Below are 12088 nucleotides of genomic sequence, written 5' to 3'. Positions count from 1 at the left end.
CTGATGGAACAGGAGACAAGCAAGAATGGGGGCATAGAGAATATGTACCCCAATGGGACCCAAGGAGGGGAAAAAACATATTAAAAAAATCCCTCTCCCCACACCTACAGATTCATGTTCCTCTAGGAGAAGGAAGGACCAAAGGAGTAGAGGGAGATCTATTTAGCTACTTACTACTTATTAAGCAGCACAAGCCGCTGCTACCAAGGAAAGCAAGTTTTGGGAAACTATACGCTCATAGACAGGAAAGCACCATTGTGTTAAGTCCAAAACAAAACAAAAAAAATATTACAGCAGCCTTCCTGAGTATTTCTGCTGCTCCAGGACAGGTATCTGCCCTCTAAGCCTGCAATTGCCAGGGAAAACAAAGGCAGACTAGTGATGGGATTAAAAGCAGAGGCTGGAGGATGATTGCTGCAGGCAACAAGGTTCTTCATGGAATCACCCTCCAGGCCGATCCCGTTGGGCCCTATATCATGGTGATGCTCTGTACCTAGTGCTGAGCGTTGCAAGGTCCAGGACAGGGTACCCTCCAGACTAACGAAGGCTCAACTTTTCAACAAAAGGCCCCTACAGAACGGCTCCCCTAACCAGCAATCTGACAAGGAGACTCCCCACACAGCAAACCTCTGTGCAAAGTAATCACACACAGGTGCGAGCTACAAAGTTTGCTGGAACAACCACCACTCACTTGGCTATTCCCAGACAAGGCTACACAGCCCCAAGATAGTAACTACAGATTGCATTACGCAGCTGCCAAGCAGTTCAAATCACCCTTAGAGCAGGTCTCACTTTTTAATCACCTCACTTACAAACGCAGGAATTCCCACCCCTGTCAAGCCAAGCTCCCCTTGAAATCGTCCTCTGCTCCTCCCCTGATGATGCTCCCCAAACAGACCTTGCACTCCTCCAAGTTGCTCCCCCTTCTCTCAGGATTTGCACCGCAGGGCTGTGCTGCCCCCTCCCTCCCACCAGCATTAACCCAGCACACGCCACCCAGGACCCTCAGGCCTCCCCCCCAAAACCCGGGTGCAGGAACAGCCAGGCCAGGCCCGCTCACAGCCAGCAAGGCTCCTCTGCTCAGACATCCTCATCCCACACCCACTGCTGCCCCGCAAGCAGCTATCTTCTGTCCAGAAAGTGCTTATATTAGCGTCTGTTACTGGCACAAGGAATAGGTGCTAATTAACTAGTTGTCAGCTGAATGTTGCTAAATCAAGAACACAAAATAAAATTAAAGACAAGGTATTGCAATGGGCAGGAAGACTTGAAGGGACTACTGTTCATTTAAGATCTTCTCCTGTATTTTTAAACATTTAGAAATTGCAGTCCAAATAATTGCTTGTCAAGACATTATTGGGGAGAATAACTGCAGCTATTAAGCAAGCTGTGTCATTAGTTTATTAAAGATGTAACATCGTTTCAAAGCCTTTGAGAGAGTAAACCTCTACCTAACGCAAAATCATCACAGCTTCATTTTCCTCCCTCTCTCCTGGCTTCAATCTCAAGTCACGAGTCCTAGCGACCTCTCTGAAGTCAGCTACGATGATGTACATCATTTGCTGGACAAGGATCCATCCCTCTGAACTCCCGGGCAGGTACACACAATGCTTCTGTTTCGACTCAGAAAAGCATGTTTGGTAATCCAACAGGGGGGAAAAAAAAAAAAAAAAAAAAAAAAAAAAAAAAAAATTTCACAAAACCAACCAAACCCCTGCCCCCCCCCCCCCAAAAAAAAAAAAAAAAAAAAAAAGAAACCACAAACAAAAAACCCAAAGCCAGAAGCTACAGACAAGAACTCAGCTCTCCAAGCCTGCTGTTCCCTTCTGCCTAAGGTGGTGGGTTCAGCACAAGGAGTCTCCTGTTTTCCTGGAGGGCACAACTAAGCCCAAGCACCAACAGACCTGTCTCTGCCCCACAGCTACAGCTCTGCAGGCCAGGCCCATCTCTGGGGATAGAGAGAGGAAGATCACTGGAAGCTGTTCAGCAAGAGAGCGCACATTATGCAATTTCCATTTCTGCTGACAAAAAACATATTTACAGGACAGGTAAAATAAACTACGTTGCTTGCAAGGCTCAGCAGCCTGAAACCGGGAAGCTAATAGACCCAGAGGGCAAGGAATTGGTTCTTGATGTTTGCAAATCGGATGTCACCAAAACGAGACAATTAAATTTTAAAGCAGCAGGGAAAACAAAAGAGCAGGAATCACAATAGCCAAGTCTCATAAAGAGCTGCTTCTTGGGTACAGGAAGATAATGACGCTAACCATTTTTCTACTAGATGGCAGTGTAGTGTCACACTATATAAAAGGAATTCTAGAAAGAAATTGCTTTCTATTCCAAGTGAATCTGTGCTTAGACTTGACTTCAGAGAGCATGATATATAACAGTACCCTCATTGTAAAGGGACCTGCCATCAGTCTAACAGCGCAATAGAAGCGATACCCTAGCTTCTAATTTCCCAGTGAAGCAATGTGAAAAGACACTAAAACCCTAAGCTGTTCTGCTACAAGGTACAGCTGTGTGCACAGCCGCGGACAAGCTACTCGGGCTGTTACAACTGAAGGTAGGCTGTCATCAACCAGCTCCAGGAGCACAGGAAGCAGGTCCTTGCTGCTCAGGAGAAGCCACCTGGGCTCTTGCAAGGCTGGGGCAGCACTCAGGCCACCACCCAGCTATACCCAGGTGAGGTTAGCGACTTCAAAGGAGGGCGCAGGGACGCCAAGCGCAGCGCCACTAAAATTCAAAATGCAAACACAAAATAAACAAGGTTAGAGCTGAAGGAGAATGCCAAGCTTTGCGGGTAATTCCATCCTAAGAGTAACCTTTCCTTTGCACGGCCACCATCCACATAAGCTAAACTTCAGATGTAACAAGACTCAGCGGCTCAGGAACGCTCCCAAATCCAAGGTTAATTCCTGGAGTACGAAGGAGCTACGGTGTGTGTACCCGGGGAGCTCAGTGCTAGGCGGTGGGTTACCAGAGCTGGAAAAGCTCCGGGAGAAGGTGGCAGGCAGCCAGAGGACCCTCGCCCCTGTGCCACCGCCAAAGAGCCGCCCCGGGGGGTCTCCGAGCGGTCCCCGGGCCGCCAGGCCTGCCGTGTGTCACCGTGCACGGTGCTCGCTGCTGCTAAGGACCTGGCTCCGTAACTCCGGGGGCTCCCCGCCGGCAGTTACAATCGCGACAGCCGCTGGGACACGGCTCCCAACACTTCACCCCCAGCAGAGCGGGGGCCGGGCTTGGTTTGCCCCCGGAGCCCCCGCTGCACGCCGGTTTGCAGCCTGCTCCGTGCCGGGGTGCTCGGTACCGACCGAGCCCGCTCCCCCGCCCCCCCCCGCAGCAGCATCCCCGCCACGGCTGCTCCCAGCCGCTCCATCCATCCCGCCGCCGCCGCCGCACCGGCGCCCTGCGAGCCCCAGGGAGAGGGGAGACTACGGGAAGCCCCTCGGGGAAGGCCCGCGGTCCCCGCACGGCCTCACCTGGAGGGCCGGAGCCGCACCTCCTTCTTGCTGTCCACCACGGAGGGCACGCAGTTGGTGAGCTCGGTCCAGTCGGCGTGCAGCCCGCAGCTCCAGCCGGTGGAGAAGCGGGAGAAGAGCCAGGTCTCCCGCTTGCCCGGCCGGTGGCAGGTGCACTTCTTCTGCCCGGCGCGGCACTCGCAGGGCTGCTCCAGCTGGATGTTGCGGACCAGGTGCCGGCCGAAGGTGGTGCCGCCCGTCTTCTGGATGTGCAGGAAGACGATCAGGTCGTCCCCCTTGATGTTGAAGTCCACCCGCCGCAGCAAGTCGCCAGCGGAGAAATTGAAACGGGGAACGAAACGCGCCGGCGTCTCGTCCTCCGCCCGGTACGGGTCGGCGGCGGCGGCGGGGCTGAGGGCGCGGAGCCGCAGTAGCTGGCACTCGGTGCCGGGGCAGACGTACTGCAGCACGATCACGGCGAAGAGGAAGAGCATCACCAGCGCCAGCAGCACCTTGTGGGACCGGTCCTCCATCGTCGCCGGGAGCGCCGCGCATCGCCGCCGCCGCTCACAGCCGCCGCAGCAGCCGTCGCCACCGCGGGGGGCCGCCCCGGCCGCGCGCCGCCGCCATCGCCCCGCCGCCGCCGACGGCCCTTCCCGGCAGCCCCCGCGCCGCCGCCCCTCCGCGCGCCCTCGCCCCGCCCCGCTTGGGCCACGCCTCCTCGTCGGGCCACGCCCCCTCCACCGCCCCCGCCCCCGCCCTGGCTCCTCCGGCACCGCCGCACCGGGACCGGGACCCGGGCCGAGACCGGGCACGGAGCGGGGCCGTTGCGCAGCGCTCTGCGCCGCGGGGTGCACGGTGCTGAGCCGCGCTCCGGCCGTGGCCAGGCACCGGGCACGCCGTGCTCGGGTCCCGGTCCCGGGGCGCACCGTGCGCTCTGCGCGGCAGGCTGCGGAGTCACCGCACCCTCTGAAGTGCCTGCAGGGCCCCACCGCCGATCCCGGCCCGCCAGAGCGACCCTCGGCAAGGGGCTGGGGCCGCTGCCCGGCAGGGAGCCCCCGGCGGAGCGGCAGCGGCGCGCCGCTGTGCCCCCGTCCCGGCCGGCCGCCGCCCGGCTCCATCGCTGTCCCGCTGCCCCCCGACCGCTGCGTACCCCCACCCCACACACCAGCCCTCAGGGTTTGGCGGGGGGTGGGGGGCATTGGCTGTTTTGTTGACGCCCCGAGGGGTTTCGACTCATCAGTAGCAACCAGACCCGCGCCCCCTGCCAGCACATTTGGGAACCCCTTCGCACAATGAGAGCGGGCTGTAAATAAAACAACAATAACGAGGACTCGGCGGGTTTATCTCTGAGTAAAGTCCTTTGTATATTTATATGCAAATTATGTTTCGCCCTCCAGCTCCTGGCACGTTACCGGTGAGGCCGGGCGGGTGGGAGCGCACCCGCAGCCGCCCCGGTGCTGCGAAGCTGCTGAGCCACCCCCCTCCCCCCACCCCCGCGCGCCCCCCGGCAGGGCCAGGGGCACAGCACCGGACAGCCACTGGGCCCGGGGCTTTCCCTGCCCCCTTGGGTGCAGCTGATGCCGTGACAATACACGCCTGGGAAAACCGCAGCCTTGCAAGTGGCTTAGCAAAAGCCGCTAAAAAATGAGGGGTTTGGCTAAAGGGGGTTCTCCTCCCATCCCAGGTGGCCGCCCGTCCTTCCAAGGAAAAGCAGCTGGGGCAGGACCTGCGGTATGGCCATCCCCAAGTTTAACCGATGTGCTCCAGGGTTTAACTGGTGGGCTCAGCTACAGGCGTTACACAGAGGTGCTGCATCTCACCATGCTCCTTCCCTCTTCCTAATCCATGATTTTCAGGCAGGGTTGGGAATGCCCGAGCTTCTCCTTCCCCTCCCGAGCTGGTGGAGGGAGCAGGGCCCCCCAACACCTCGGCTTGCGCTCTCCTGTTGCTTGTGATGCCCCTCTTCCTTTGCCTGGCCCATCAGACAAGAGCTGAATTTTTTAATATGCACAGCCGACAGCAAAGAAAATAATTTGAAAACACTCTCGCAGACCTTTATCCATCATAAAAAGAGAAAAAAAATGGCCTGCCTCCTTTCTCCTCCTCTCACAGCAATTCACTTTAAGTAATTTCACCAGGTACGTGGTGTTTGGAGGGGATGTCTTTATGGTTTTCATCCTTGAGCAACCTATCCTGTCTTTCCTATTTTTTTTTCAGTTGTCCCTAGTATTTTGAAAACATTTACACTCACAATAGTAGGCAATTTTATCACAAAGATTCTAGGCATGAGAACTACTGAGTTAATTTGCTTCTGTTTGTATCTGTATCTCCAAAATGAATGGATTGCATCATTTAATGAAAATGCTGTGTTCTGAAATTCAAGCCTTAAAATTATAAAGATGTTTCTGTGCTTTATATCTATCACTCTCTCACAGTCATTTATATGAAAAAAAATACGTTTGCCTCCAGCTTTATTTATTTTACATTATGAAATAACAAAGACGTGTGCTGGGTTAAAACCGATCCTGAATGCTAATACATGAGAATTAAAAGGAGAGAATAATGATGGCCTAATGTCTGCACTAAATTAATATATACTATAAAAGATATGATGCATACTGGGTTGGCGTTCCCAGCAGAGCCATTATTTTGGAATGGGCTAAACAAACAATGATCATCCTTTCACTGATGAGTGATGGTCTCCAGTCTGCTGCCTTCTCACCCACAGTATGTAAATGATGCTCCCTAGCTTTGATCCAGGGACACAAAACATTTGCTTAGGCACTAAAGAAATGAAAATCGCCCCGAACGAGATAAAAGTAGGACAGAACAGAGCTGTTAAGGTTTTACAGCATGGGCAAGTTTTGATGGCTGGCACGGCAGCTAGTGTAAGTTAAGAGGTCAAAGCAAAAATGCTGAGCACTGAGAAACAGATACAAAATGCTCGGAAAAAATATCTCTGCCTTCTTCCCAGCACGCGGTATCCCCACAGACCCCAAAAACACAGTCGCTATCCTCGTCCCCCACACACCACCCTTCTCTGCTGGCACAGGGGAACCCCCCACCTCCATGTGTGTGTGCATGGCTGTGCCTGAATGAGCACATGGATATAGCCACTGCTCCTCTTCTCTCCCACCTATGAGCATCCCCTCCTGCCGGCTGGTCCCATCTGCCCCCTGCCCTGCCAGCAGCCGCCCCCCCAGCCCCAGCCCCTTCCTGCTACTGCACATGCAACAGCAGGGTCCAGCTGAGCTGGTGCAGGATCTTCTCTTGGGCTGACCCCCCCTTATTTACCCACAGACACGCTCAGAAAGGTGGGGGTTTGTGTGCAAAGGCACCAGGTATTTGCCCAGAGACAGATCAATATAGCGCCTTGTGCCTCAAGCCCTAAATTGATCTTTGCAGCTTTAGGAAACTCTTTTTATTGTTAGCTCTTCATGTGGGACTGATCATCACAGCCCTTTATATTTTCTGAAGACCCTTTTTTTGCACAGCATCTGAATTTCACCTCTGCGTTTGCCTGGCAAATTGTGACTGCTTGGCCCTAACAAAAAGAAAACACACATTAGCTTTGAGGTAAGTGGGCTGTTGGTGTGTAAAACTGAGCTTTATTAGGCATTAACACCTCCAGCTTACTGAAAGGACTGAGGTTTCATGTCAGTTCAACCAGAGTTGAATGCTCCCAGCATCTGCTGCTCCTCAGACGTATGGGCAGGGGTGCAGGCAGCTGCGACCCCCCCTGGGCAGAGAGGCAGGGCTGGGGTAACCCTGGCTGCTGGGGCATCCACAGCTATTGGGAGGACAAGGTCTTTTTCAAATTAGAGGGGAAACCATATTTGCACAATGGCACAATTAGAATAACTTGATTAAAAGAAATGCAAACGAGCCATTAACTCTGCTTTGCTGTATCTCCTTGTAATGTGATTCTTCTTATAGTACCTGTGCAGGAAGGGGGAGAAGATAAATGAATTAACTGCAGAAAAGCCTGTTGTGCCATGAAAATAGCATATTTATTAAAATAACAAACATAATCGTCACCAGCCCAACTGCTGCAGCTTTCTTTTATGGATTTGTCTCTCTCAGCTGGAGCAGCTGATGGCTGAACAGGTTTGCAGCTGGGGCAATCAAAACCACTATTCCCATCATGGGACCTCAAAGTGATGGAGCAGATGCTTCAGCCTTATCCTCCACTGCCCCAGAAGGACTTCTCCCCCCACCACTTCCGTAAGATGTACACAAACCCAGTACATTGATAGTTTTACTTCTCTGTTGAGTCAGGGTAAAGCTGGATTATGGAGTCAAAAGATACCACTGGGAGACAGACAGTATGAAGACACCACTCTGTTCCCTGAGGAAACAAGGCTTAGAAAGAGTGGAAAAGCACAGAGCAACAAGATGGTCATTGCATGGGAGGAGAAGCAGGACCAAGAGCAAGGAAATGGCCAGAAAAGGACCAAAGAATGCTGTGGTGGGAGAGGGACTGAAGCTCTCCTAGCACCTCACAGAATAAGGCTCTTCTCCAGTAAAAGTGTATGCAAATGAGCAAAGGCATGGAGCAGCGGGGTGATGAGTAAAACTAATTAGAAAATGAGGCTTGATTATTCATGGACTTGACATATCAGAGAGCAGCTAATCAAAGGAATAATATAAGTTTGCATATTCTTTGTAATGTGGGCAACAAAGCCTTGCTTCTTGTCACTATGGCGTCACCGCCACTCATTTCTAAAACCAAGCACACTTGATGTGAATGGAACATCTCGCTCTGGACCATGCCGATGGATTTGAAGAGCCGGAGGTGTCCAAAAGCACTTATTTTTCCAGCTATTGAACTCACCTAGCGGTTATCTCCACTTACACATCTTGCCTTCCTGAATACAAACACTGCCCAAAGCTCTTTGGGTGTGTGGGAAACTGGGCAGCCGTTAAAAGCTTGAGCCAAAGACCTGGAAACTCAAGGGACCCAGCCTTGCAAGATAATCCCTTACAGTTTCACTTTGCTGCTGGCTGATCGCTAAATAAACTGTAGAAATCACACACGGGAAGATGGACTTGGTGGGAGGTATTTGCACAGTACTTGCTGGGGGCAGGAAGCTTTCGGAAGTACCTCCTTCCCGACACTCGGCATCGGAAACCATCCATCCAGGCTGTTCAGTACAGCACATCTTGGATTTGCACCATCAGCTGGAGCCAGACAAAAGGCAGGCTAGCTTTCAAGTTACAAGATATCAGCAGTATTTCCATTTCACACATAGATCTCGGTCCTGTGAAAGGTTTTGTAGGAGGATCCAGTGTGGGGCTGGCATCTGGACATGTACCAAGCTTCTGGGCAACAGTCAGAGTGAATAAATGATACTGTCCCATCACCACTGATTCTTATCCCAGCATGAAATTGGCTAAGAAACTGCTGAAACATCAAATTCCCTTTTGATGAGGACAGCCTGGGACAACTCCAGGGAACAGGATCCATGGGGATGAAAGGGCTCTTTCAAGTATGCCTCTGAATCAGTGGGAAAAGCGAGAAGTTGGGACTGCTCCTGCCACTGTTTGCTTGTCTGAATAATTACAGCAATGGGTATATTAATACCATCTGGCTTTAGATCCAAAGAGCAACCAGGCATTGAAAGAGATTACTGGAGAGGTGTGCGAAGCACCCGTTTGGAGGTACTTAGGAGCAGATTAGGAGGAATTAGAAGGGGTGTGAGCCAGCAAAACCCAGGGCTGCAGGCCATATGGTCCAAGGGACAGTTTTTGTCCCACTTCCAAGATGTATAATGCAAGTGTGGTGCATCTGACCTACTTTAGAACAAAACCTGCAGCATTTTCCTGATTAAGGTAGGTAAGAGACTAACTCAGATACTGTAGAGTGTTCTTCAGCAGCGGTTTCACGCCAGAGAGAAGGGCTGTTAAAGGTCTCATAGAAATATTTGTTGCATCTTCATAAAACTAAGGGAAAACTGCTTCACGTAGCCCTGAAAGAAACTGCGGGGAAAAAACGCAGTATTGTCTAATGCTGTCTCAACAGGTAGCCATGTGTGGGGTAAATACAGTGGGATTTGGTTCAAAGGCATTCAAGAAATCTGAAAGGTGAAATCTGCCCTTCACAGTGAAATTATTCCAGTTTAATTACACTGGTTTTGAAATAGATTTAGTTAAACTGGTGCCACCCTTTTGCCTGGACACTCTTCAGTCCTGGAGTAGTTAATATCGATTTAACTTAATTTGGTGTTATTCTGTGTACTGACTGCATCTCGAATGCTGTATAAATATTTGCTTATTGAAATTGATGCTGAATTCAGGCAACACTGTCTTGTGGGATTAACCTGTGTGAGAGGGGATCAGATGCAGGAAAAAAAATGCAGGAAGAGGTCTTAAATTTGCACAGATAAGTTAATGCAATTACCTAATTTGTAAAATGAATGAAAGAATAAATGAAGGCGAAGCAGAAATAACCCCAAGCATCACCAAATAATAAAAAAACAGGAAGCTTTGAGGCAAGCTTCTTTCTGGAGCCTCCTGAGCAGCAGGGCTGATGAATCTTCAGGGAGTGATCCGGTAAATCCAGTGAAACAAAGAAACGTTAGTTTCACAGTGAGATTTCACAAAAGCAGATTTACCAGGGATAGCAAATAAATAATTTAGTTTCTGAAGACGTGAAGATAAATTTTTTCTCCTTTATTTCAAATCTAGTTCTGCCAGTTGCAAAAGGCCTACAGCAAACATCCCCCCACAAAACAAAAACGAGGGCAAAGCAAGGGCTTCACTTTCCAGTTATGTGTAAAAGGACTCCTAAAGAAGAAAAAGCTCACCTTTCCCCGCAGCCCCCTCCTCCACCACCACAAGCCCAGAGGAAAACAGAATGTTTGTGTTATATTACACTGAAACTTCTGGAATAAGAGAACAAAAAAATCAACATTTAAAACCTAAATGTCACCACAGCAGAATTCAGTAGACAAGCCCCAGCTGGCCTGGATGTAAATAAAGAATATCGAACACACTCTTGGTGTTTCCCCAAAACACTTAGGGTTCAGAGCATTACAACACTTTGCAATAACTAAAGAAACCCGAAACCCAGGGCAGTATGAATTTATACCTCCTGATCCTAAATTCTAGCCCTTGGGTAACTTGGCCTGGGGCCAGGCTCTCCAGGGCGCTCTGGGCCAGCCCTGCATTTGCATGACTAAAGGCACAGGCTGCTCTTTGAATCCCCGCTTTGTGGGAGATGCTGCCAGTCCTGCATGTGCCTTAGCTGCCACTTCACCGGATTAAAATAGTAGCAGCTATTTTAATCCGCTGCTGGAATACATCTGAAGAAATTCCTTGCAGTCCCTTTCTTCTCTTCCCAGCTGACACAGAGCCGTGCGGCAAGGAGCACACGTGCAGTCAGCATCCCCTGGCCGCATCCATCCCTGCCTTGGGCGGGAGAGGTGGATGTAGGGGAGGGGTACACGCTCCATGCCAAGAGCATCTCTCCGACCGCTGAGGAGCATGGACTGGCCTCACCCGAGCCTCCTGCTCAATGCTTCGGAGTAGCTTTGGGATGCTGCAGGCTCCTCGAAGGGGCGGCTGGGGACCAGCAGCAGCCACACCACAGCCTCAGCTTCCCCTCACCCGTCTGATGCTGATGTAAACTCTTCATCCTGCAGGCTGAGGGCTGCATAGTCAAACAGTTGCCATGTAGATTGTAAAATCTAGTCCAACACCGGTTAAATAAGACAAGCTAAAAGATGACCTCTTCCTTGTCTTGAGCCTTTGTTAACTCCTAACTGATCTAATCAGAAAATAAGTGGGCAGAGGAGAGTGGGTTTATGTTTTCGTTCGCGTCAGGGGTGGCAGGTTCCACTGCTGTTGTGTGTACACTGATACACAGCTGTTGTGCCTGCACTAGATCACTGTAGCAAAAATTACCTGTGCAAAGAGATAGTAAAAGACAGCTATTATTTTAATGCATGGGGAACGCATGGGGGTGATTCCACTGCTGCTCCTCTTTCCCTATTAAAGATAAAGCGACACAGAACAATATGGTCCAAGGAGTGTATGACAGCACCTCTCAGCATCAAAATTCAGCAGATCTCCTACAAGGAAATGCATCTTCCAACTGCACAGAGCTTTTACGGACCTGCCTAGGTCCCAAGTGGCATTTTTATATAGCAGTGGTAAATTCTTGCAGTTGTTTGTGTCTGAAAATACTCGGGAACAAATTGATACATTTCTATACTCTCTTCTAACCTGCCTGATTGATGTCTGCTCATATTTTCGGAGAGCTGATCCTGGACAGCTTCAGACTCAGAGTCCAGCCTTAGTGAAGGAGCTCCCAAGGCAATCTGCCGCAGCCATCCCTGCAAAGGAACCTCGGTTCAGGACAGGTTCTCCTTGAGACCGTCCAACCCAGGACTACTCACTCTGCCCCACAGGACTTTCACCAAAATGCATTTCCCCGGTGGATCTGCATCTTTGCACATTTTTGGGAGCAAGCCACCATAACTCTCCATTAACGGAAACATTATCGCACACATTGGGCTGTAAACTCTTGTCGTGTCTTTGCTTGCAGTCCCTACCTAGCAAAAATCTTTTGGCCAAGGAGACTATCTCCACTTGTCACCAGCTGTTGAACCAGCTCTGTGGGTTTA

The 12088-nt window shown here is 51.0% G+C and overlaps 1 protein-coding gene across 1 annotated transcript in view; it reads right to left on the bottom strand.

Moving 5' to 3' along the window:
• The window catches only part of HS6ST2 (heparan sulfate 6-O-sulfotransferase 2), a 143672-nt gene extending 132306 nt beyond the window's left edge, over positions 1-11366 (bottom strand). Inside the window, exon 1 of the mRNA XM_080366174.1 lies at positions 3480-11366. Within this exon, the coding sequence (XP_080222300.1) occupies positions 3480-4660 (1181 nt within the window). The 5' untranslated portion in view covers positions 4661-11366. The remainder of the gene's footprint in view (positions 1-3479) is intronic.
• Positions 11367-12088: the final 722 nt, after the last annotated feature.

The sequence above is a fragment of the Falco punctatus genome (assembly GCF_963210335.1).
Source record: "Falco punctatus genome assembly, chromosome: 15".
Classification (NCBI taxonomy): Eukaryota; Metazoa; Chordata; class Aves; order Falconiformes; family Falconidae; genus Falco; species Falco punctatus.
The sequence above is the reverse complement of the archived record's forward strand: the minus strand, read 5'-3'. Positions and strand labels throughout refer to the sequence as shown.